Raw genomic sequence first — 27,791 nt, 5'->3', positions numbered from 1 at the left:
GAGTATCACAGATACCTTCTAAATAATCCTAACTTGTGCTGCATCGCACTCGTCGCTATCTCAGTGTTACTGACTTCACAAAATCTTGACATACTTGAGTTGTTCTTTCCAAATTGGAGTAAATGTAATGTTTTGTTTAGAACACACACATTGAGTTCCTTTTTCATGTGGCTGCTGGCTGTGCTTCATCTTGATCAAACATAGAAACAAACAAAGAAAAATAATCAAAGTTTCAGTTTTGTTAATTCCTGGTATCTGTTCTTCACAGGTTTGCCTTCCATTTTCCATTTTATGTACTTGCTACAAAGTCTCTCCCAGGAAACTGAGATCCATAAAGCTTTTCAAAGTTTGAAAGAAAAGCTTACATCTTCAGACATCCTTCTAGCATAATAATGAGGTTTTTTCCTTTGTTACTGTTCTGTCAGAATAAACAGATTTTATTGAGCCCTTTAAGAAAGCCCAGAAATAGATGTTAACACTCCTGTACATCCTGAACCTTCAGCCTCCATTGTCTGAGGAAATCGGTTCTCAGACTATCTTCAGGTCATTTATAAGACTCGCCTTCATCCCTTGCACCCTGCAAGTCCTGGGGAACCCTCCAGCCAAGCAGCCTGATCAGGCCACACCGGTGACTTCTTCCCAGTGCGTGAGACAGCCCTGTGTCACCCTGCCTAACGAAGGGAGTGTTGGGGATGCCGGGTTTCAGAGCAGGGGACAGCACAGCTGAGGAAAGCATCCCTTGTATGTACCTTTGACTTCAGGTCCCTATTCAGTGGCACTAATTTGGCAGCATCAGGCTTCTCCTGCTCTCTGCTGTTCCCGGTGCCACCGGTCTTTCCCAGGAATCACCCTTCTCGTGAGCTGCACCTGACTGGGGGCCCAGGAAGGAGGCTCCTGCCTTGTGTCGCATCAAGATTTGAGAGATCACACCATTTTCAGGGCAGTGTGAATGGGAGTCCCAGCTGGGGCATCCTTCATATTAGGAGGTTTTCTTTGGAGCATTTCCTCTTAAAACAAAACAAACACAAAAAACTAGCCATGAAGTACCTGCATCTTCATATCAGCCACAGGCTCCTCTTCTTTTTGCTGTGTCTCCCTACATGAAAAGGGGTATGAAACCAACCGTTAAAATGCTGCCTTCCAGGTTTGTTCACAGCCATATTTCTACCTGGAACAAATATTAGGGAAGCAGTCAGAAAAGCAGAAATAGATAAAGGGGAGCAATCCCATTCCCAACAGCCGCATGAAGGAAAAGCAGCCCCGATGTTTCCGGCTAGCGTATGATCCCAGGATCGAACAGGGGAGCAGGCAGGAGGGAAAGAAAGAGAGGGAAGGTCAAAAGACAGTATCCTGACCAAAGGAAAATATGACCCAGTAGGGTAGGAAAGCAAAATGCTGCATTGGAAATGCATCAGACGTGCCTCCCCTCAGATGCAGACAAGCATGACTTTGTCTCTGCGTTGAGGTTTCTGGAAATGAAGAATGCCCTCAGCACTGTGTCTGAGCCAGGCAGTTTGCTGACAGGGCAGAGTGTACTGAACACAACGTTGTATCGACACACGCACAGCCCCAGTGTCAGCCTGTCTCCCAAAGGGAAAATAACATCTGTCTGCATCTGCCCAGAGGGGAGCTGCTCTGAAGCAGACTGACAGTGGCGCTTGCCAAGGGCTTCCCTCCATGGGTGCTCTTGAGCCACCTTGCCAAGGCATCCCCAATTCAGTCACATCCTCTGTCTTGAGACCTGAACCAGCTGAGACATCAACACTCAGCTCAGGCCTTATGTCAGCATTTTGAGAAATTACATTTATGTTTATGGTGCACCAGTCTTCTGGGTTTTATATTTCTATAAACAGAAGAGAGAGCAGGGAATCATAGCAAGGGTTTTAAGTCAGGATGTGTTGTGTTAAACTATTAAATCTGTATTTCTACACCTGAACAAGCATGACACTTAGGAGAGGTGTTGGAAACCTCAATTTGCAGGGAGCTCAATGGGACTCCTGTATATGAGTAAAAGGACAGGTACTGGCTCATGATTTGTTTAACCTGTCTCTGCTACACACAGTCTGGTAATATGTGATTGAGAAATACTGCTCAGGATTTGGAAGGACAGCACAGAAATGTTTTAAACTGTTTTGAAAGCCAGACTCTTTAATGTGAAGACTGTTCTGCTCACATGTACATGTTTTTGCAGAAAAAAGTCAATATTACAGAAAAGTAATTTGGACACTGATGAAATCAATAAGTACTACGGCTTACATCAGAAGTTTGTATAGAGTAATATCTCCTGGAATCAATGCCCATTGCAGGATACAACCATTTATAATTTCACACTGATGTTGCAATGATCCACTGAGAGGTTAAGAATAAAGAATCTGAGAAGCTGTAAATAGAGTGAAGTGAATCAGATCACCTTTTAGTCAAACTAGTAGCTATCCTTACTGGAAAACTATTACCCTTATTTTTTGCAATTTACTGACCTCAAACTATGGTTTCCCAAACCCTCATGTCTTACAGTTCAGCCTCTTTTCTAAAAAACCTTCAATTGAGAATGTCATGTTGAACAAGACATGAACCTGAAATAATTCTGAAGACCGGAAAACAAACTTAGATTCAAAATAGTCTATTTCTACACAGCCAGGAATGAAAGCAAATGATTTTTCTTATATGAGGGGTATTTTCCAAGCACCATGCTTAGTCTCTTATTCATCCCACTCTGCAGATAATAAAACCAAAATGAATCATTTTAGTCATCGCTCAGCTTAGGACCATGAGACATTATGTGAGTCAACAAACCCAGTCCTCTGCTCTTAGAACCAATCATTTCAGAGTCTGGAATGTATAATGTGGGACAACTTTGGTTGACTAGTGCCTACTAGTGCTGGACACCACTATAAATTCAAGACTTTAAGGAAAAGATAATTTACCAATCTTTTCATAGCTTTCCTTCATTTTAAATATTGCAAGTGCCCTAGGTCTACCAACATCTATTGGTTGTCCTCTTCACCTTCTCTTGGATTATCATAGGACTTTTAATCTCTTAATGTAAAGTAGGTGCCTTCCAAAACCACTGTGTTCTCTCTCTTTAGGCAAGCTTCACATTTCTTGTCCTAGTGATGACAGTATATGTGCTCACCTTAGTTTTTAGCCATTGTAAACCCTAATTCCAATTTGAAGTCGCATAGTGTTGTGAGTATAGCTTATGTTCCTAACTCCTTAGTGACCTCAGTTTTGTTACATTAAATAAATATCACATGTTTGTGTTCAGCTTTCCAAATTATAAACAACTCTCTTAAACTTTGTGAACATGAGTTGCACCAGTTTTCCCAGGTGAAAGTCCTGTAGTTCACGTGGATGGCAATGTGAAAATACTGCAATCCTAAGAATGCAACTGTCTTTATGGCGCATAGGAAAACTGTGGTTATGGAATATCTCAAGCAGTAGTGCACAGACTTCACCAAGATTTTGTTACACTGAATGCAACCTCTTGCTTCTGAGAAAGGCGTCTGAAATCACTGGCCTGGCATTTCCAACCTGCAGAACCAAGAGAGAAGCTGGTTCTCTGTTGTTGGTTAGCTACCTTCAGCAAAAGTGCTTATATTTGCCACACTGGTGTGAGAAGAGTCTTTATAAACAGTTCTAAGTACAGTATCTAAAATTCATTTGTATATGGGGAAGGAACACTTCAGTTCTGACATTTATATGCTGTCAAATGTGTCAACATTGTAGTAAAATGACACATCATTTTGTATACTCAATATAGTATGATGTGTGGGGTTTGTATGACAAAGTTTTGGTAGCAGGGGGGCTACAGGGGTGGCCTCTGTGAGAAGCTGCTAGAAGCTTCCCCTATGTCTGATAGAGCCAATGCCAGCCAGCTCCAAGATGGACACACCACTGTCCAAGGCCACGGCGATCAGCAATGGTGGTAGCACCTTTGTGATAACATATATAAGAAGGGGAAAAAAAACCTGTGCAACTGCAGCCGGAGAGAGGAGTGAGAGTATGTGAGAGGAACAACCCTACAGACACCAAGGTCAGTGAAGAAGGAAGGGAAGAAAGTGCTCCAGGTGCTGGAGCAGAGATTCCCCTGCAGCCCATGGTGAAGACTGTGGTGAGGCAGGCTGTCCCCCTGCAGCCAGTGGAGGTTACCGGTGGAGCAGATATCCACCTGCAGCCAGTGGAGGACCCCACACTAGAGCAGGTGGATGCCCAAAGGAGGCTGTGACCTCATGAGAAGCCCACACTGGAGCAGGCTCCTGGCAGGACCTGTGGACCCATGGAGAGAGGAGCACACACTGGAGCAGGTTTGCTGGCAGGACTCGTGACCCTGCGGGGGACCCATGCTGGAGCGGCCTGTTCCTGAAGGAGTGCACCCCATGGAAGGGACACACGCCGGAGCAGTTCATGAAGAGCTATAGCCCATGGGAAGGACCCACATTGGAGAAGTTCATGGAGGACAGTCTCCCATGGGAGGGACCCCATGCTGGAGGAGGGAAACAGTGTGAGGAGTCCTCCTCCTGAGGAGGAAGGAACAGCAGAGACACCATGTGATGAACTGACCACAACACCCATTCCCCATCCCCCTGCCCTGCTCAGGGGGGCAAGAGGTAGAGAAAACTTGGAGTGAAGTTAAGCCAGGAAGACAAGAGGAGTCAGGGGAAGGTGTTTTTAAGATTTTATTTTCTTTCTCATTACCCTGCTCTGATTTGATTGGTAATAAATTCAACTGATATCCCCAAGTCGAGGCTGTTTTGTGCATGGTGGTAATTGGTGAGTGATCTCCCTGTCCTTATCTTGACCTACAAGATTTTTGTTATATTTTCTTTCCCCTCTCCAGCTGAGGAAGGAAGTGATAGAGCAGCTTTGGTGAGCACCCGGCTTCCAGCCAGGGTCAACCCACCACACATGAAGAAGAAGAGAAGAAGGAAATAAGTGCATTTGAAAGGCATTTATGGATCCACAGAAGCAAAAGCCCATATGCATATAGGTTTTTACTCAGTGCTTAGGGAATTAATGAATTACCTTAGCAAATCCCTATGTAGTTTGTTGTGTAAAAAGCTGCTTGCATGCTGAGAGGTTAAAGGGAGGCAACTGAAAAGTTACGGTTAATAAAATCATAGAATAGTTACGTTGGGAGGGACCTCCAAAATCATTTAGTCCAAAGCTTTCCCCAAAGATGGACTGCCTGCAAAATGAAATGTCTATATGAAATCTAGTAATAGTATACAAAGCTGCCTTCAAACCTTATCTCTGGCAGAATATTTCATTTCATATGGCAAACCTACCAGTAGATTAGATTGAGCCCCTTACAAAACACAGAAGAGAAGATAGTTTGGACTGAGTTCAATTTTGGTCATTTCGATTGACAGAGCTTCAATTCTTTGCTTCTCTATCCCTCCGTAAAGAAGTACCACAGAAGAGGAAGGACTGCTGCCAACAGCTCTCATTTCAAGTTCCACAGTAGAGTCAAAAGCCATGAAATGTGGACTGGTATTAGAAGAAAGACAGATTTTCAAGATTAACATTTTGAAGATTCACTAAGCCCTATTTGCAGTGCCACAGTGTCCATAAAACCAGTTGTGTCTCCTAAATGACCAGGGAACATGTCTATCTTTGAGAGATGTAACCAAGAGTGACAAAGAAACTGTTTTGATTTAATGTTCACTGCCATTCACTGGGGATTAAAAGACTGTGAGAGGGGGAAAGGGATCTCTCCTTTTTTTCTTTCTTATTCGTTTTTTGATCCATTAAAGATTGGGCACATGAAAAATAAAATAAGATATAAAAAGGTTGTATATCTGATAAAACCTATTATTCCCAAAAGGTTTAGTTCCACAATATACCGACAAGCACAAGAAACATACAAAACTATCTTAATTTGTAGTGCTATGTAAGATAACAAACAGAGCTGGCAAAAAGAAAGTATTATCTACTCCAATATTTCCCATGCTTTATAACTGTTTGCTCTTTTTCCCTATATTTTTGGCAAAGTAAATATAATTTTAATTATCTCTCCAGAATTAACACGTGCATTTAAGCTAAAACAAGTGTTGCCAAAGGGTATAATTGATCCATATCACAGAGACCCACAATGAAATAAAATTCAGAGGTAATGTGACATGCTTACAAACTGTACATTGCATCCCCCTCTAGTGACCAGTCTGTATACAAACCTTAGTAGGCCCGACTGGAAACTTTCCACCTGAAGTATTTTCTATCAGAGTAGTTATGTTTTTGTTTTGTTTTCAGTAAGGTATGAAGTTCATGGAAATTATCCCTAGGAATTATCAAAATTTTCCTTTTACGTTCAGTTGATTGACAGTTGAAGAATGTAGGCCAGTTTAGAGGATAAATTCAGAGTGGAATATTTCAGTCAGGTTATTTAATTACTTACAGGGAAAAAAATGTCATTTTCTTTGCACAGCACATTATGAAATGTCTGCTTTCCATCTTAACTCAGGACAAAATCAAATGTTGAAATCTTGAAAATTTCCAGAAATAACTGGGCTTATTTCCCAACCTCTGAGGCTTAATTTTTCTTGGGACATTAACCTAGTCTCTCTTTGTATATTATCAATTTTCTGCAAATGCCTCCATCACAGTGTCCTTTTGTTAATAATTCTAACACTTATGCACATGCATCTTATGGATAAATCTGAGTGGGTAGCAGAAAATCAGCAAGAATTCCTTGAGCTTCTTGTCATTCTTGTGCTGTTGTGTTCTTCTTAGGTAGTTGTGTTGAGATGATGGGGTTTGAGAAGATGATACAAAAAGTCTGGAGTCTATAAAATATGTGTAAGTGGAAGATTGCCTGAAAGACTGTGTATGTATTCTGTGCGAGCATTTAAGACTTTCCAACCACGGTCAATGAGAAATTTTGTTTTGTAGATCATTGTGGTGACATGTCAGTTGCAGATTTATTATGACTTGCAAATTTAATGCATGGGCTGGGCACATGCAAGCTAAAAGCCTTCCAGAGAAGGCTATGTTTTAGTAGTGTGGGTTTTGTCATAACCATTTGGAAGATTATGCCAATAGAATCAAAAACCCTTTTGGCTCCTTCAACATCAGAGCAAAGTAACTGCCTCACCAATGAGGAAGACGTCTCCTTTTTCCAAAACATAAGATCCAGTTCAGCCACAAGTCTTACACTGAAGCAAGAATTTAGAGGAGTAGAATGTCTTGTGTTACCCAGGAGTTCAGACCAGATCAATGCTGTAGTCCCTAAAGGCCGTTGCAGATTTGTTCTGTTGTCTTTTTCTGAAATCCTCATGCAGTCTTGTTTTAAATATCACATTGTAAATTGGCTTCTGTCATTTCTCTTGGTGAGTTTTTTCTGGAGAAAAACCCTGACTCTGAGTAAATAATTACTATTAGTTTCATTTCATTAATTAAAATTATCAATAATTCTGTGGTTCTAAAGTTATATATCAACATTGATTATGCCGCCATCATGACCAACAGGTATATTTATGTGTATCAGAGACAGCCCAGGAGTAGAAATAGGAAGTGGTAGATTGTTTTTTTAACTTCTCTTCATATGGCTGGCCTTTAGCGAATCACAGCTTAGCCCCGGTTTACATTTGCTGCTGAGCTACAAACTCCTGAAATAGGAATACCAATGAGGTAACTGTTTCTTAACACTTCTAACATTGAAAGAAGCTATCTGAAGCTTCCAAATAAAGTTATATGTTAGCTATTAAGTGCTAAATCAAGCTGTTTTGGCAGAGATTCAGACTCAAGCAAACAAGACCCTCCAGGCTCTTTTGGGAAAGCAGTGAAGGGGCTGCAACCTGCCCCTTAGATCCGAGCTCAAAAACAAGCAGAAACACTGCCATGAATTACCCTGCCCTACTGCTGACCTTCAAAAGTCAAAATGCCCCCTAAGCTAATAGACATGCAGCTGAAGCAAGACGTGGCTGTGCTCAAAGACATGATCCTCGCTTCCAGATCTCATTAGTATTCAGGTTTCTTGACTGGGGCAAGACTGCAGAGGAGAGGGTGGGATGGGTGGTGATGGGAACTGCATTGCTTGTTGAAGCAATGCAGTTGAAGAGGCAGTGCAAAGATTATCAATACAAATACTCTCAGCTAAAATGACAACCAGAATTCCCACTATAGCCAATCATATTTGTGTATTTTAGTGTTCCTTTTCTTAATTTTTTAGGAAATTAATGCTTAGCAATTTTTTTTCCACTGGTGTGTGGCGCATAAAACCCTCTGGAAAAATGGCACAGCATGCCCCTTCTGCAGTCTGCTCCACCAGTGAGGAGAGTTCACTGCAGACCCAGACAGACCCTCTAGACTTCTTTGCTTAAACTAGAGCAACACGTATTACTGCACTTCAGAGGTGTCCAGCTCTGTCTCCATGTATTAACCACCCTGGAAGCCAATGCTTACACACTGGTGACCATGCAGAAAGCAGGTTGTGTTGTTGCAGTCTCTCAAATGCACTGTGAGAAATGGGTTCATGCTGCCTCCCCATCCCATCAGTCTGGGATCATCTCCAGTGGTGAGGTACAATGCTTGCAGGTGCAAGCGGTGCAGCTTCACACCACCTCAAATGAACTGAATCAAACTCTGTCTGTCCCCTTGCCCTCCTGAGACTCCTCCTTCATTCAGGTGGGAACTCACCAGAGTGGTCACCCCGACTCAGGACCCCACCCTTCACACTTGGCCTCTGCCTCCAGAGAGATTAAGAACCTGAGTTAGCTGGCGGGAGGTTGGGTCATTCAGAAGACAGGCAGAAAGAGGCAGGGTGGTGGTGACATTGTTTTTCTGTGTATTTTACTGCCTTATTGCCCAGCTGCCACTTATGTCAAATGCCAGGAGTCTAGTCAGGAGCATTACTCCACTGCTTCTGGAGGGCTAGAAGCCATATTTTGTCTGATGTATCCAGTTTGTGTGGACACACATCTCCCCTGGCACTTCCTGGCTGTGCAAACATGGACAAAGCATAGCCACTATCAGGTGGCAGGAGGTTATTTCAGTCCTCAGCCTCAGGTGTTGGCTTCAGCCCATCCCAGCCAGCAGCCATGTTTTGACTGGCTGTCTGTGCCACTCCTCACAGAGATGAAAAGAGGGAAAAATCCTGCTGGAGGATGGGTCAGGTGAATAGAGAGACTGAGCTGGCAGCTGTGTGTGCTGCAGCTCACCCCCCACAACCACCTGGACCTGAGGGTGTGGTACTGGTGGCTGAGGATCCATGAGTTCAGAGGAACCACCTCTTCAACTCAGTGTGTATTGAATCATGATGACTTTAGCTGAATGTCTCACCACTTGGAGAGGAAGAAAGAAGCATCTGAAATTACTCAAGTCCTCAAAAGAAGTACTGCAGAGCTCCTAAGCATTCAGTTCTCATTTCTTTATTACTTTTCTTTATATATGTATCCATTTTTGCAATTGGCTTTCCTTGTGACCTTACAGAGCTTTTGAAAGGAGTTTGCTTGTGACCCAAACAGCTTTAAGCCACTTGGCTAGCTCCAGAAAACCAACAGCAGCACTCCAGAAGAGCTGGGGGCTGCCCAGCCTGGTGGTCCAGGAGTTTGAAGGCAAAGGCGGAATGGCCCCACACACTCGTGGCAGCCCCAAGACTGTGTCAGGGAAAAGGAGGGGGTGATCGCACCTCTGCCACTCACTGCAAGGGGGCTAGGGCTGAGGGTGAGCCCTGCAGCTAGTCAGAGGCATGTGAAGGTCAACATTTGCTGTTCCTACTGTAGAACTGGATCCACTTTCTTCTGTAAAAGGATCTTAAAAATGATGCAGCAAGGAGTATTGTCTGTTCTGTCATGTGGTTATAGAAGATCATCTCTGCAATTCTCATGTTTCTCTTAGAAACAGAAATAGCGACAGTTGAGGTATACTATAGAGATAAAGATGACATAAAAACCTGTCTCCAGACATTCACTTTGAAACTCTTCTGTAAATTTCAGTTACCAATTGTTACTTACTTAAGAAATGAAATCTCGTTTCTATTTTTTACATTTTGGTGTTTTTTTCCTAATGAAATTGCAAAATGATAACTAAGATCTGAGGCAGAGCTGGAAAGCTGCATTTAATTTGTTAAAAATTGATGTTGCATGCTTAATTTGATGGCTATTTTTCACTCTTAAACTATGGTGTATGGCAGAGACAAGAGATTGCAGCTATTTGGGGTCTTGACAATATACTTCTAGTGACTATTAAGGAATGAGATATCTCTGAACAAGAGTTTTACTATATCTTTTTTGGAGGGAAGTAGGTTCCAGCTGTCCTATAGCTTTGCGTCTTTTCCTATACGACATTCTTCAGGGAGACAGAACCAAGAGCTTGGCAGTCACTTTCTTAATTATCTGTAGTACATTTAGAGCTTCTGGGAGAATACAGTGTCTTCTTCTTTTAGGGTTAGAAATCATCACTATCAAATGAAAAGAAAATTAAATTCTCAGAGAACAAAGAGTTCAGCAGTGCCTGCACAGGCAGAGAAACCAGTGTCCCCAGTGTACGCTATGTACATATGGGCATCTTTACAATGCTGTTTCTAACTTGAATGCAGTCTGCAGGGTTTCAGAAGCTCTGCTCTTAGATGTGGATAAAATTCAGCCCAACTATGGTTTTCCTCCTTTGATGGAGCTGATGTTCATGCCATACATGCTGGCACACCGACTTCCTCCAAAACCCTTCCTCTCAGCAGGGGTCTCAACCTCAGAAATCCAGAGAGACCTTTCGGTAGGCAATGGCCATCCAACTGCCAGGTGATGCTGCAGAAGTGAGGCTCTTGAGCCATGAATGTCAATCAAAGTGCAATAATTGCAGTGTCTTTAGAGGACCCCTTGTTTTAAGCTCTATGAATTGCTCTGAGGAAGAAATTCTTCCCTCCTCATTGAAAAGAAAAATACTCATTGTAAATGCCTTGAAGCACAGCTTATATATCCACTTCACCAAAGCATGGGTTGGATTAGCACCACAGCTCTATATGCTGATATCCTCCAGCTGTCTATGTATGTATAGACAGAGACCCGTTCATCCTGGGACTGGTTGTGAGTCCCCTGATATATTAATTGAATTGAAGTCTCCCTGGAAATGCCAAATACAGAGGGATGGGGTTTTCCCACTGCAAGTTCCTACACAACCAGAATTTCTTCTTACTTCCGTCCTGCTTAAGCAGTAAAATTTATGAAGACTCACCCTCAATATTTAATTTTCTATCAGTACATATTGTTTCAAACATTTATTTCCAAGTCAACAGAAGGTATTTCCAAACGCCAACCCCATGTGAAAGATTCCTGAGCTAGTTGCAGGTGAGCTGGTACAGCTGTATCAAACACATACCTATACTCCTGCATGAGAATACCAATCCTGAGCTACAAACATTGGTATGTTGTCATGGCAGTCTGTCTAGAAGACTTATCCCTGCCCCTAAGGAGGGCTAATTTGTTCAGGCTGAGCATCCCTCCATAGCAGATATTCTGTTTGCGAGGCTGAGACCTTCTGTCTTGTTCACTTTCAGTTGATCTACTCTAAATCTCCAGAATTCAGGATTTGATACTTTTCTCACTTGTATCATCTAGCCTTTTATCTGTTCAGTCCAAGTCCAAAAATAAAATGCCCCAAATAAGAATTCTTTGTTTTCCAAGGGTAATATTACTTTTTCGCTTCTTTGAAGCTATCAAGGTGAAAATGTGTAATAAATGCCCATTATGTTCTTATCTAATCTGAATATCTTCCTTTTCACAATTATGCTGTAAGAAATACCTGAATCACAGAATCATAGAATCACAGGTTGGAAGGGACCTCAGGGATCATCTAGTCCAACCTTTCTAGGAAGCACACAGTCTAGACAAGATGGCCCAGCACCATGTCCAGACGACTCTTAAATGTGTCCAATGTGGCCGAGTCAACCACTTCCCTGGGGAGATTATTTCAATGGGTGACTGTCCTCACTGTGAAAAGTTTTCCTCCCATGTCCAACTGGAATCTCCCCAAGAGCAACTTGTGTCCATTCCCCCTTGTCCTCTCCATGTGACTCCTTGTAAAAAGGGAGTCTCCATCTTCCTTGTAGCTGTCCCTTAAGTACTGGTACGTGGTGATGAGATCCCCTCTGAGCCTCCTTTCCTCAAGGCTGAACAAACCCAGCTCTCCCAGCCCATCCTCGTATGGCAGGCTTCCCAGTCCTTTGATCATCTTGGTGACCCTTCTCTGGACCCCTTCCAGCCTGTCCACATCCTTTTTAGTATAGCGGGGACCAGAACAGTACACAGCACTCCAGGTGTGGCCTGACAAGTGCTGAGTAGAGTGGGATAATGACCTCTTTGTCTCTGCTGGGGATGCCAATTTTGATGCAACCCAGCATTTTGGCCACAGCAGCACACTGTGCGCTCATGTGGAGCTTCCTGTCCACCACGACCCCCAGGTCCCCTTCCGCAGAGCTGCTCTCCAGCCAGGTGGATCCCAGTCTGTGCTGCACTCCCGGATTATGTTTTCCCAGGTGCAAGACCTTACACTTCTCCTTGTTGAACTTCAGAAGGTTCTTGCTGGCCCACTCTTCCAGCCTATCCAGATCTTCCTGCAGAGCAGCTCTCCCTTCTGGAGTGTCTACTTCCCCACTCAACTTGGTGTCATCCGCAAACTTCATCAGGCTACACTTGATCCCATTATCCAGATCACTTATAGAGATGTTGAATAACATTGGGCCCAATATCAATCCCTGGGGGACCCCACTTGTGACAGGTTGCCACTTGGAAAAGGAGCTATTTACCACCACCCTTTGGGTGCGGCCTGTCAGCGAGTTCCCCACCCACTGCACAGACCACTCGTCTAGGCCATAACGCATTAATTTCTCCAGGAGGAGGCTGGGGGGGACCGTATCAAAGGCCTTGGACGAGCCCAGGTAGACAATGTCCACCACCTGCCCCATGTCAACCAGGCAAGTCACATTGTTGTAGAAGGCCACCAGGTTTGTCAAGCATGATCTGTCCTTCTGCATGTTCTTCTGCATGATCTGTTGGCTGTGTTGTGATTGAAGTAAGGCTGATGGGCCTATAGTTACCCAGATTCTCCCTCGAGCCTTTCTTGTAGATAGGGGTAACATTTGCCTTTCTCCAGTCCTCTGGGACATCCCCCGTTCTCCGGGACCTCTCGAACATTACGGAGAGTGGCCTCGCAATGATGTCAGCCAGCTCTCTCAACACCCTCGGGTGGATGGCCTCAGGACCCATCGATTTGCAGGGGTCAAGCTCCCATAATAATTCATGTACTAACTCTTCCTTCACTGATGGTGGGTCGGTGTTTGGATCAATCGGCAATTTCATTCCCAAAGCCTGGGACCCAACCGTGCTGGTAAAGACAGAGGTGAAGAAAGTGTTGAGGACCTCTGCCTTTTCTGCATCATTGGTGACTGATTCTCCTATTCTGTTTAACAGTGGGTCTATGTTTTCCTTCTTTTTCTGCTTGTGGTTGACATACCTGAAGAAACCTTTCCTGTTATTTTTGACATCTACAGCCAGTTTGGATTGGAGCTGGGCTGTTGCTTTTCTAACTGCATCTCTGCATGCTCTGGCAATGCCCTTGTAGCTCTTGACAGATAATCCTCCACTTCTCCATCTCTGGTATGCTTCCCTTTTGGATTTGAGTAGACCCAGGAGATCATGATTGAGCCAAGGGGGCCTCTTGTTCTGGTTACTTCCCTTTCCTTTATAGGGGATAAACTGGTTTTGTGCTTCCAATAGAGTTCTTGAAGGTCTCCCAGCACTCACTATCTCCTTTGTCTTCCATGGAAGCATCCCATGGAATCCCTCCCAACTGAGCCCTGAGTGAATTGAAGTTTGCTCTTCTAAAATCCAGAACCCTTGTCTTAGAACTGACCTTCAGTTCTTCAGCAGGATCTTCAGCAGGATCCTGAACTCCACAATATTATGATCACTGCAGCCAAGGTTATCTCTAACTCTGGTTTGGTTTTGATTAGTTTGCAGCTCTCCTGCCAACCAGCTCACAAGATGACACTTTTGTAAAATGGATAAGAAATATTTATAATCTTATGTAGAAATCTTTTTGTAGTTGTTTTGTTCATACTCGGAAGCTTATTTTTTTTAAATCCTCTAATTAATAGAAAGGATGCACATGTAGGGCTATATTTCCTCCCAGACATTATCCATATCTCTCACTGTCTTTGAACAAATAATATGTAAATAAACTAAATTTTCTTCACATCACCTTCAATAAATGGGCTTAAACCCACACACAAGTCTCATAATTCACCTCCTTGGTTTTAGTAGTTTTAGGACAAATCCAGTAGATTTAACTTTAAGCCTCCAAATATCTCTGCTGACAGTCTAAGGTAAAGTTCTGGTTATCCAATCCTTTACATTCACTGGGGCCTGCAGTTACTGTGATTTCAAGGATTTCACAGAAATCAAAACACTTTGATAGGTGTCAGTACAAGTAATTATCTTTGATAAATGATTTCTCTGATCTCTAGATGTCCTGACAGAGATTGCCACATATGTGTGCTGTATTTATTCCTTTCTTCCTAACTCCAGAAATTGCCTGGAACATATATGTCTAACATGAATATCACATTTTCCTGGGATTTCTTGCTGTCTGCAGTTCAATTAGTAGACATGAACATGACTCTCACCCCAGCTGCAGTATATCTGAAATCTGGGGCATTTTCCACAGTGCACAGGCAGGTTTAGCTGTAGCACCTGGAGTCGGGGTGAGCAGAGGCAGGGAACAGACACAGGTCAGCTTTGCAGACCTCACTTGGTAACTCCAGCATTTCCCAGAAGCGTTGGGCCGCACAGAGTTCCTGTCTGCAAAATCCTTTGTTAAACCACAACTCCAGCCACAGTCCTGAGCAGCACAGGCTCCACTCTCCACAGACCACCAGCCACCACCCCAACTCCTTCTTTGCTACAGCTGACAGTTGCAACCACTAGTCTCCAGGGGTGCTAATTTCATCATAAGTACCTGTTTGCCCAGGGAGCTTTAGAAGGAGATGCCACCAAAAGGTTCCACTACCACAGTTAAAATGCAGTGTAATCTTTAAGGATAAATGCAAAATGTGGTTCTCTTGATGTCCAGTAATGAACAATATTTTATGCTTGCGATTATGCCTATCAAACAATGGCAAGGAATATGCGTGTCATGGACAATAAGTTAAACAGTAAAAGATTGCTAAGTGCTCCTGACTTATTAAGCAGATGGGACTCTGGCACTTTACCTGACACTCAGTTCAGGTCCAAGGTAACTTAGCATACATCATCAGTTGTACTCTGCTAGCTCTAAAATATGTTATAGAAAGGGGCACTGTAGAACCGGACCACGAATGGAGGGCAGGACTGAAATCCTACCTCTAGCAACTGACAAATATCCTTTAGTTCAAGCAGGGAGAAGTGTTCATCCTAGATGCTGAGATAAGCTACAGGAGGAATGACGTGTCTTCTTTTCATAAACAAATTGAGATACTTTAAGAAATAAAGTACTTCTGTCTCATGAAAGTAACATTTGCATTATTAAGAGCAGATATTAAATTGAATAGGACTTACCACTGTGTCATCATTTTTTTTCCCCAGCCTAATGGATTTCTTATGACTTCTAGTGATCCATTCCATATGGACTTATCAGATCTGTTCCTTCCCTTCTATACATCGGCATAAATTAGGAATTACCACTATGAATTTACACTTATGTAAGCCTTAAGAAAGAAAATAATCAGTCCATGTGATTTAATTTAAAGGCCATCACTACGTTTATATTCAGATATAATCTTTTTCACTTCAACACTGCACTTCAGTGCACATATTTAATAAAGCTGTTATACCTGATCTATAACTAATTACAGAAATTGTTTTACTCTACTACTGATTAGAAGCTGACATTCTCATTTATGAAGGTATTGGGTTTGCCTTCTCAGAGTTAATGTGTAATGTAGCTAAAAGTGGTATATCTATAGACATTTAACTACTTAAGCAGGTGATTTGAACTCCTCAAGAGTTTAGCTATGAACCAAAAACCATCTTTAAGGCACTATTAAACAATTACCTATGATAATATTTTTTTCCCCAGTCACAATATTCTCCTATATGAGGACGGTCATGCAGTTGTTGCTGATTTTGGAGGTAAGGAGTTTTTATGAAACATTTATAAATTCACCTCAAATTCTCTAAAACTAAACATGTGCTGACTAAGAATATGCTGAGGAGGTTGTTTTTCATTTTGGTATTACGAGAGGACACAAAAGGCTTTTAGGGATGAGAATACCCCTAATTTTAGTCTCATCTAAGCTAGCAGGTGCTGTGGAGTACCCCACTGTTTATCTGAGAAGGAAGCCAAGATGGCAGTGAGATAGATCTCTCAGTTTGAGTAAGTTCTAGCATAGGTTAGAGGAAGAAGTTGAGTGAAGAATGCCTGTAATAGAAGATGAGCCCTCCTTTTTCATGGGGAGTGCTCAGGATCTGAGGATGGTGTTACTGCGCAAGTCTACCTGCTGGCAGCCAAGCCAGGTTTCTTTCATTTTAGTTAAAAGAGCAGAATGTAACTTGTTATTTCAGGACCTTAGTATCTTTGTGTTCAAAATTAGACCAGGCTATACTTTATGAATCTGTATTTGGTGCATTATCTTGGTGATTATCAGTCAAGCTCCAAGCGAATGCATTCTTGTTGGTGCAAAGGTGGAGTTTAGGGAGCTGGATTTTCCCTAAATCCTCAGGAACTACTTGACTTAAGACATGGCCATTGTCACTGTGCAATATTACCAGAGATGTGATCAGTAGAGGTGCATGAACAGCAGCATAACATAGGAGGAAGGTGGTGGTAGCATGACCATATATGTGAGGGACCCAGTGCTGACCCAGACCTGCTGTTATCCAGCCTGCTGAAGCAAGGAGATAGCACAAAGCTTGGACCACATGGGAGTAGCTGCTTGTCTGGGGCATTGCTGATAATACTCTTACTCATGCAGATGCATGCTTAAGTGTATTTTGCTGATATGTCAAAGGCATCCAAGTCCTGCTTGGGGACTTATTTATGTATCACAAAATGTAGCATATACCACCTTCACTATATTAATGCAAGATCTTGTCATTTTTAGGTGGGCTGCTTTTCTGACATTAAATAAGACTGACAGGCTTCTGTAGGATTGCATTTTAATGTCGGGCTCAGCAACTGTTGTTGTAAATCTAGATACAGTTATATTAACCAGTATAAATAACGATGAGATCACAAACTCTGAGCTGGATCCTCAGCTGCTGTAAATTGCTATTAATGTCAATGGAGGTTTGTAGATTTATACCAGTGCCGAAATTGGCGTGCAGGTTTCAGAAGCCTCATTGTCTGTACACATCCTTGTTGAAAAACAGCCTTCATAGTTCTCCCAGATTCTCAAAACCCCAGAGTTATATAAAGAAAAAAAATCCCAACACTTTGTACCAAGACTTTTGTATAATAAGGTGGGTACATGTATTGGCTTGGCAGTAATTTTTTTTTCGTTCTGTGTGTTTCAGAATCTAGATTTTTGCAATCCCTGGATGAAGACAATATGACAAAACAACCTGGGGTTTGTTTCTTGTTTTGTTCCATGTAATTAGTACAAAACATACAGGCAAACTCAGTTTAACAGAAAATTACATTAGAAATATTTTTGTTGGAAAAGATGAACTGGTATAGTAGTTTCTCTCTCTTAATGTTTCTTCGTGAGGTTTTTTTTTCCTTTAAGCCTCTTTAGTAGCAGAGATGAGTGACTATATAATATATGCAACAGAAAATAATGTTTTATAAGGTTGTCTTTGGAGCTCTATTGCCCCCAAAATCCTTAGTAAAGTGTAATTTTGTTAATCCACCCTTCCCCACTCATATACACATGGTGCTGGTAGGTGGTTCCTGTTTCTAATAGGGAATTAGTTATTCAACACGGATTTTCTTTCAGAGTTCTTTTCTCCATTACAAGCCTATTGCTCACAGAAAGTCAGCTTTACAAGATGGTATTCTTGTCTTTGCAAGTTTTAGTCCAGACGCATTCTGTGTGTCACTCCATGGTCACAAAAGTTTGCATCATCATGACTAATTGTGTGATAGGATGGGTGATGCTGAAACCAGGGTTTAGCAATCATCTTTTGAACAAATTGTAAGACATACTTACTGTGTGAGGAGTGAGTACTGCTGCTGCAGACTTGGGTCCTGCCGGGGTTTGATGATGTCTTACTGAGCAGGCCTGTCTTGTAAAGAACATAGATTAAGCTACTGAGGTGTAAGGAACGTGCAAAACCACCCTGAACCCATCACTCCAGTGAAAGGCTGATTGCTTGTGAAGCAGCCTGCAAATCGGGCTTCTGCAGAAAGCAGTGAGATCCCTAGATAGAAGGCACCAGCCCAATGCAGCTGTTGTCAGTTTTTCTATCTACCAGCTGGAGATGGTATTATATGGCATGCTGGGACCTTATGATGTGGTCTCCAGACTTTGAGGCTGGGTGTTCTACTTTTATCCTAGCACTACTGTCATATTTAAAGCCTGATCAGTCTGGCTTTATGGGGTTGAGACAGCTACTATACTAATGCTGTTATGTATAATATGTAATAATATGCTGCCTAGATTTTGAAAGCTAGGTTAAAATCTTTCCTGGCAAATTTATCAATTATTCCATGGAGCAACAGACGTAAGGAAAGAAAAGAAAGGAAAACAAGCATACAAATACAGGAAAAGATGCATATATGAGGAAGTAAACACTGTTAATGTATTATTGATGTTTCCTGATGCACAGAACCTGCGCTGGATGGCCCCTGAGGTGTTCACCCAGTGTACAAGGTACACCATAAAAGCTGATGTTTTCAGCTATGCTTTGTGCCTCTGGGAGCTGTTAACAGGTGAAATTCCATTTGCTCACCTGAAACCAGGTAAGATACTCAATGAATTAATATTTAAATTTCTCTGAACTAGAGAAATAGCTACACTTTCTAATATTAACCAATATTTTACTGACATTTTTTACTGAAAATCATAGAACTATCCCACTATAATTGCATATATTTCTCACTACAGATGTACTGTACTTAAAATTCGTTATCCCAGTCTAGAATTATAAACAAGTCACTCTAATTGTAGGTCTTTTGTCTCTCACATTGATGTTGGGACTCTAAAGTGTTTTGATGCATCTCCTCCTTGAGCATATTCTCATGTAGCTTAAGAAAGCACTTGCAAAGTGTGGTGGGGTAGCAACAGCAAATCAATATTTCCAGGACTACACTTTATACTCCCTGAGATTTTGACCCCTTGATGTCAGCCAGGAATTGTAAGAGGTTGAGAGTGCTGGAGGATGTGGTAGGAGCCAGCATGGGTAATGAGAGTGGATTAGACACCCCACGCCATCGACACCACCCACTGCCGTCTGTCCTTCTGTGGCTGGACAGAGGTGGATCTGTGGCCATGCAGTTGTGCAGCTTTCTCTGCACAGGAGAGGGCCTGGAGAAACCTGAGACATTTCACTCCAGCAACAGAAATGGCTATGAAACATGGAGGTTCTTTTGTTGTGTTTCAACTGGGTTTGGGGTACAAAGAGAACAGCTGCTGGGGGAAGAAATGTGCAAAGATTGTCAGATGGATTTCAAATAAATTTTGTGATGTTCGGGGAAAGCATGGCCTATGGCAGAATTTTGATCTTGAACAAAAGGTGAATTTCTCTTAGTTCATACAAATTTTTATGCACAAGCAGAATATAATTATCAATAACCATGTATAGTCCTTTGGTGCTCATACCCCTACGTGTCTGTGTATATCTGTATGTCTAATTCTTTTTCCTAGGTGCCTATCAATATGCTAGTCCCTTATTAGGTCAATTGCCTTATAAGTTACTCAAACACTAAATGAAACCTAATGTATTTTTCTCATTAGGGAATTTCTCTTTTCAAAGTCATTTTTGATACATGCAAAGTTTTACTTATTGATTCCTTCCTTGGTTTGGTTCTTTCTTTCTTTCTGTGGGGAAATCGCTAAATAAAGATTCACTTTTCTGTTGTGTTGAGGTTATACATCCATTAAACTCCTTTGGGTGCCTTTGTGATGTTCAGAAGGTCAGCCTCTCACATGAACATTGTTGGCAATTAGTGTGGCATCTTTGTGTATGACCTTCTACACTGTATTAGCTGGTTTTCATATCTCTTTATTTCTAACTGCTGAAGTGATGCAGAAGTCAAACCTCTGACTCAATTCCACTCCAGGTTCAGAAATAAAATGCCTTTATCTGTGAACCTGAGTTTCAGTTCTGAATCACTTTCATGTCTGTGTTCCCTTTGCACTGGTCCTTGTTTCATGGCCATTTAACTGAAGATCACACCATACATTCCTGGGCGCAGTTCTAGTACACCATCACCCATATCATCAAAGCCTTCTATAAGGAAACCATTTCTAATGTTAATCTCGGCTAATTCTGAATTAACCATTTTACTCCATTCAAATTGTGGTCTAGATAGGACTAGAAGACTGGAGAGCAGTTAAAGCTTACTGGGAGCATCATAAATGAAATAAAAGGCATTTAAAAAGCTATAGGAGTACTGTTTCTCTTCCCCTCACCCCTTTTTTTTTTTTCTTTTTATTTATTACATGAACTGAATGATAAGGTTCCTTCATTCTGACTTCCATGGGCTTGCTAGCTTTTTGTTTCTGCAGCTTTAGAGAAGCATCTTCTGTCCTTTCTTTGTTGAGACAGTATGCCTAGGCAAGGGCTCCTTCTTTTACCTCCACTGTACAGATGAGTCCTTTCTTATCTCCAGATCACCAACAGTTTGTTTATATAAAAGCCCCACATTTAAGATATATGTTCAGATAATGACTATTCAGTTAAATATAAATCCCATCTTTTTCTCAAAGTGAGAATAATCTATTTCAAGGTAAGGGATTTTAAGAAAATTTTGTATGTTATCTGCAGAACACTAACTCTATGCGTCACTGACTTTTTTCTGGTTTATAGTTACTTTTTTGCAGGCTTAGAGGTTCAGGGAGCATTTTGGTGAGGTTCGTTGAAATAATTAGGTGCTTAAAAGAATATACGATGATAAAATTTGATTATCTTGAAAACCAGATGTCACCCACTGAAATAAAAGTAGTCACCCCATCAAAAGCAATTCCATGTTCTCTACTGAATCTAGTACAGTATCCCATTATATAAGGGTATGCTCTATACTGAATAAGATATTCATTCATCAGATTTATTTGATGAATATGAATAAACATTTTTATAGGTATTGAATCAAATTCTCAATTTATCAAATTGAACACCTATTAAAACAGATGTGTTCCCCAATTAAATCACTTCATCATTAAGTCAAACATAATTCTTGTTAAGGTCTACATCATGCAGTCCTGTGGAACCAAAGCCTACAGCATATCTTCTGATTAGTAAGAAACCCAACTAATGTGCTAACAATCACCTGTAAAATAGACAAGGTGAAAAAAAACCATAAAGAATGATGGTTCTGAGAACCAACTGGAGAATGCAAAACTTAATAAATATTAAATATAGAGATTACCTCTTTGCTGAGGTTTTTACAGTCTGAGAGCTCACATATACTTCAAATATAGCAATTAGGCAACTAGTTTATAATTAATTGTGTCATTATCAGATCATTATATTATCAAGGCCCAGGCTACACTGCAAGTGCCAGTTGGGTTAGTAGCCAGTTTAGGAAACAGTTGGGATTCACAAGCAGGCTAAGACTGTGAGCATGGAGCACAAATACATGTGCACAGAAGGCACAAGAGCTGTATTTCACAAACACTGCACCACCTCAGCAGGATTGTGCTCACATAAGCAAACAGAGGGTAGTTTTGCTGATCAGTGCAGGTGGATGATGTGTTTGATCTTTGTCTTTGTTGTCCCTGTTTTCCTTTGGGGATTGTGTGGCTGGGAGGCAGGTTCTTCAGCAGATGCACTGATGTGATTGCTGCCCACTTGCCTGAGCTGTGGTTGAGATGACTGGGTCTGACATCGAGTTAGAAACCCATGAACGGTTCCCAGGCCAATCCCATCCTGCTTTCCTGAGAACTGTGGGGTCAGTTCTCTATTCATATGTTATGTATATCTCATGTATGCTTGACCAAGGCATAACTGCAAAGGCATCCTTCTGTGCTCTAGGCAGAATGTTCATGTGGAAGTAGATGTTGGCAGTTACCTGGTGTACAATCTTCCATTTAAAAGGTGTTTTGGAAGGCCCAGGGGGCAAAAGGACACCTTCTGATATCTGAAGATCCTCCTCCTTGGCTGTTTTCCACAGATGGCTTTCAATTCACACCTGTGAAATTGTCTGCATGTAAGCTTTGGGTAGCATTTTGTGGGGAAACACAAGGATATAGATGCCTGAAAATTACAGGTGTGAAATTAGATTCAGAAACTGAACCATTGCACCCCACATAGCAAAAATAATGCAAAGATGACACTTGCACAAGGAAATGGCATGTTATGATTATAAACGTACAGGTATCCAATATAGGAGATGTTGATCAACATTCTGCAGTCATTACAGTTGTTCTCCTGATCCATAAACAAGAACGAATTTAAATAACATTTTGTAGGTAGGTAATCGTTGATTCCTCTCATGGCTTATATTTGCTCTGACCCAGAAGAAAGGCAGGAGCTGACCAACCAGTCAAACCAGAAAATACTCAGATGTTCAAGGATATCATGTAGTGGAGCTGGAAAGCATCTCTAAGTTCAGAGTTTTGGGGACCATACAAACTCTTTTTTGTTTTGCTCATTTTTGAGAAGAATGGATTCTTGTCATTTAATTCAGCCATTCTAAAGTACTTTAACAGATATTTTTTTTTCCACTAAAGAAAAAGACTACTGACAGTGAAAGGAGAGCCCAAACAATAGTGGCACAAACTTTGTAAAGTATTATAGAAGTATGCAGAAGCACACAGCATGTTTCTCTTTTTCTAATCCTGACCCCATTAAACTGATGGAATAAATCCCATTAACTTTGGTAAGACAAGATTTTGCCAATAGATAATATATCACTTATATTACCTTTGGCAGAAAAAAAAATGGAGCATTTTTCATTGCTATCTTAATCTGATTTGTATTTGCCTGCTTTTCATAGTGTCTGCGAGGCAAAAGATGAATCTGGGAGTATCCAAGTCATGCCTTCAAAACCTTGTGATTCCACTGAAATCAAAATTAGGCAAACTGTGTTTGCCTCTCCTGTCTACATATAGTTACAATATCACAGGATTTATCTGATATTCACATTCTGAAGCATCATTATGCAGACAAAAGCTGCAATGAGGACAGACAATGGCTGAAATTAATCTATTCTTACGATGGATACTGTGATGAGAATGGGGTGTGGTTAAAAAAAGATTAGACTATTCTTGTTACAATCTCATGGCTGCAACTTTACAGTTCCCCGCGTATCCCATATGCTCTCATCATATCATTTTAAAGTGTCAGGCAAACAAAGAATTTTACTTAGTTTTTGATATGAGTTCAAAATACATTTGTTTTGACTTGAAAAAATTTTCCCTAAAAGGAATGAGGGGGATTAACCATGTATTTGGATTCACTAAAAATGTAAACCTGATTAAGGAAACATTTTGGCAATTTTGTCTCAGTTAGTAGTGGCCTGCACGTATAAAAAGGCACTCAGTAGATTTTTACTAAAGAAACACTTAGATTTTTTTGTCTTAGACTGTAACAGAACTAGCCTTAGGTTATTTTAAGAGATCTGAGTCTGTTACCAATTTATCTGCAACTGAAGTACACCTCTAACCCCGTTTTAACAATGAAGATAATTTTTTTCAAAAGTGAGTTGAAAGTTAACTCATTTTTTCCCTGAAGGATTTTTCTGTTTGTTTGTTTGTTTTTTTGTTTGTTTGTTTGTTTGTTTGTTGTTAGGGTTTAGGCTAAATGAGGTTGTCTTCACCTTTGCTCAGTCTTGAGAGCAATGTGTTTCCATTCAGGGTAATGGGCTGCCTTAGCTATCTTTACAAACAGTATGCATTGGAAAGCCTCTTTTAAGCTGCAAGTCTTTATTTACAAGTTTGATGGTTCAGCATTTCTCTACCTGCTGGGGTACCACTATTTCAGCAGTGAACAGTGAATGTCATTGCTGGGTGCTAACAGGTTTGTGTTGGGCTGTTTGCTTGCAGCAGCGGCGGCGGCAGACATGGCGTACCACCACATCCGCCCGCCCATCGGGTACTCCATCCCCAAGCCCATCTCCGCCCTGCTGATGAGGGGCTGGAACGCCTGTCCCGAGGTGAGTTCCCCTGCCTCGCGCAGAAGGAAAGGCAACAGGAAAATGGGTGTTTCTGCTTTGGCCAACCATCTGTCTGACTTCACATGGCTTCCCCAAAAGGCCCGGTTTCTGAAGCAAGTGCCATTGCAGAACACCCTGAGACAGATAATGGTGTATGTCAAGAAATACAGAAGACTTGGTGAATTGAGGAGGAAAGTATAAGTAACTACGTACCTTTGATTATGACTTGAGTTATTGAGTGAGTAGAAAAATACTTGCTGCTCTCAGACCTTTGTAGGTATTTTCTACAAATTCTTTGTATTTTTCCATGTGAAAAAAATCCCTACCGTCACAAAGAGGAGCCAAGTTACCTGGGAGGTGTATAAACTTCTGACTATTTTTATACCATGTCCTGAGGCTACTCCCTGATACACTAATAGTATACAAACACAGGAGGTGTGTAGAAGACAGAATGACCTGAAAACCATCAGAAGTCATCTCCCTGGCATTTCTGGCACATTGCTGCAGTCCCTGTGCTGGGAACAGTTGGGGATAGGACACACAGTCAGAAACTACGAGAAATTCTGTTTCTAAGAGGAACAGGCATCAGTGTGGGGCCTCGTTCTTCTTCATGGCAGCTGCTCTCAGTTCATAATACCCACAACTTCTCACTCTTTTGTGTTTTTTTCTTAAGCTGCTATAAGATAAACTCTGCATACTGATCTTGTGTTTTTGCGTTCCATGAAAAACCACTCATATATATTTACTTATCACTGTGTTTCTTGCTTTTAAAGCAATATATTTTTCTTCTCTAGAATGCAGGGTAGATAAGACCAATTAGGACACATTGACTGGTCCAAGAGACTAGTTCTCATCAGGTGATCTTTTAGTGATAAATTTTCAGCCCCACAGGTTTGGAAGTTAAGGAAATAAAGGGGTAAGTATATTTTGGATCCACTCAGAATTCCTTCTGTGTTTAAATTTAGTTTCTGAGCAGCAGCTTTAGCTAACTGTTTGGAGAGCTAACTGGTTATGAGGTTGCCACCCAGGGATCTTAAAAGCAGTCTACCAGGCTGTGAATGGAAGGGCACCTGTCCTGGAGAGAGCTAAACATCAGTCCCTACCACCAGGAAATTAGCGGGTACTTGTGCTTTGTGAGGGAAATAAGACCAGAAAACTTCATGAGTGATGTGAACTTAAGATAGAATTTAATAGGTGCAGGTATAAAAAAGGATTTTTTACATTCCATCAAACAAAGAGTAATAAGACAAGCACAGAAATGTTTTAAGTACCGCAACTCAGGGGTTACAGAGAGCAGACATGGTTTTGAGAACTGTAAATGTAAATATTTACATTAAAATAAAATAACGCTATATGGTCAAGGTCATAAACACCACTGGCTGCCCTGGTCAGTGAACCTTTCCTGATTTATCTTACTCTTGCTTGTATTCTATGTTGTTCTGTTTGGCTCTGACACAACCAGATGTGGTTCCTGTCTGAGTCTTCCCGTTACCAAAACCACTATTCAGTTAATTGACTAAAATTACTTGACCTGAACTACCTTTAAATTTTTCCGATACTTTAATCAAAAACTATTTTATGTTTTTGGACTTGTTGACATTTCCAACCACAATGATGCTGATAACTTTCAGGAAAGCTGGGGCAGTTTGTCTGTAGGTTTGAAGAAAGAAAAAGAGCACTGTCATGATGGGGTTTTTTCTTCACTTTCTTTTGCCTCCACAGGTGATGCTTTAGCATATTCCACAGATGGTGGGTACAATATAGCTTTTGTAGTGGAGTTTTCAGCTTCATTTATTCTGCAAGGAATTAAAGGCATCTCATTTTCTGCCTCAAAACTACCATCTCCTAATTCTGGTAACAAAGCCTCTTCGTGCTCTTCCAGTGGCATCTCAATGCCTTTGAGTTCATTGCTGTCTTGATAAGGTTGATTGTATTTAAAGTCTTGCAAATCCTGCATGTTTTCTGTATGCACAGCACTATTAATCTGAAGACTGGTATCACTGCCCAGTAATATATTTCCATTTTCTGTTGGACTGAGGATACTGGCTGTCTTAGGTGTAACTTGACACTGTATTTTATAGTGTTGACCTGTTTTGCTCTTAACGTATTTTCTCTTTTGGTATCTGAGATTATTTGTGTCAGAAAAATAAGTTTTCAACTTCAACTAATTTTCATTAAGTGGTATTGTATTTCCTCTTTTCTCTAGTTTTGTTCCATCTTCTCCGGTGTTATCATTCATATTCAGGTTGTCTGCAATATCGGTTTCTTCTTTTTGCTTCTAGTTAATTGCCAGTTAACCAGAACACTCAGATATAAACTTGGTGACTCTAACAGGTAACAGTGTTCACTTCTGTTGAAGTTGTACCATTCTTTGCAGAAACCTGGGCCACAGCAGCTGAATTACAGGATTTAGAACAGGCAGACTTCCTTGTGAATGTTTCCATGTGCTTCCCAAATCCTTGACATTTCTACTATAGTTACATTTTTGCTCTGGATTTTGCATTCCTTGCTTTGGCTGTAGTATTGTGCTGCATTTTCAAAAACTAGTCCTTTCTCTCTACCCAGTTGGATGCTTGGATTTTTTTTTTTCTTCTGAGTTATTTACCACTCCTGCCTCATTAGTGAGACGTGAAGAAGAATTGGCATTTCTTTCCTTTTTCAAATGTCTCTGCACATGTAATCCTGTGGCCTCCATTACATCACCTTCATTTCCCTCTGTGGGAAATAAATTCTGCAATTCAGGATTGAAAATAGGAGAGAGACCTCTTACGGTCTCAGGGAATGAGGACACAAGTAAGGTGTTTTTTGTTCTTTAGGACTTCTGCCTTCAGACCCTTCATCCGTCTTATATCAGAAATATTGTGGGAAGGATGATAAACATCCACTACCAAGACACCACAGAATTCTGGCATTTTTCTAGCATCTAACACTATTTGTTATAAAAACTGCATTTCCTGTGATTTTGCTCCTGGGCATCGGCTGCTTGTCACAACATGCAGAGCATCACTTTTGGAGATTGTACAAGGTATCTGCTTTATTTTTCTTTCTTCCTTCATCAGTTGTATTTTCAAAGCCACTGTCAGTTTTCTCAGGATTTTGTTCAGCAATTCCTTGCACTGGTGACTGATTTTTTTTCTATTCCAGCTGTTCACTACAGGACAGTCCACACAGCTGGATTCTAATCTTGGACGCAAATTAAATTTTATAGTCAAGAAGTCATGTCCTCTTATTTTTATTTTACTTTTCCATTTGGCTTCATCTTCTCTCACCCAATTTTGATTTCCAGGAAGGTAGTGAATGGAGACCATTTACCTTTCCTGTCTATTGTTTCTGTACTCCCGTGTCTTCTAGTTTCAAAAGTAATCCTTTCGCGTTTGATGCCAATGTTTTGCAGTTGCTTTTCCTGTGATCCTGCCTTCTAGGAGCCAGTTGTAACACCCATCCCCTTTGCTAGCTTAGGTACATAAAAGCTACCATATTTTTGCATTAATTTTCTCTTGACTTCAGCTGCTAAGGGTAGCTTTTTGTCATTAAGTGCTCTTCTGTTATTCTGCTACTGATTGTCTTTC

The 27,791-nt window shown here is 41.2% G+C and overlaps 1 protein-coding gene across 1 annotated transcript in view; it reads left to right on the top strand.

Annotated features, from left to right (window-relative positions):
* Nucleotides 1-27,791, top strand: part of TNNI3K (TNNI3 interacting kinase) — a 111,763-nt gene that overhangs the window by 56,946 nt on the left and 27,026 nt on the right. The window contains exons 18-21 of the mRNA XM_075095512.1: nt 16,045-16,097; nt 17,481-17,533; nt 18,735-18,867; nt 24,113-24,222. Of these exons, the coding sequence (XP_074951613.1) occupies nt 16,045-16,097; nt 17,481-17,533; nt 18,735-18,867; nt 24,113-24,222 (349 nt within the window). The remainder of the gene's footprint in view (nt 1-16,044; nt 16,098-17,480; nt 17,534-18,734; nt 18,868-24,112; nt 24,223-27,791) is intronic.

This window comes from Phalacrocorax aristotelis, chromosome 6, assembly GCF_949628215.1.
Source record: "Phalacrocorax aristotelis chromosome 6, bGulAri2.1, whole genome shotgun sequence".
Classification (NCBI taxonomy): Eukaryota; Metazoa; Chordata; class Aves; order Suliformes; family Phalacrocoracidae; genus Phalacrocorax; species Phalacrocorax aristotelis.
Note: the sequence above shows the minus strand (reverse complement) of the source record. Positions and strands in the feature narration are given on the sequence as shown.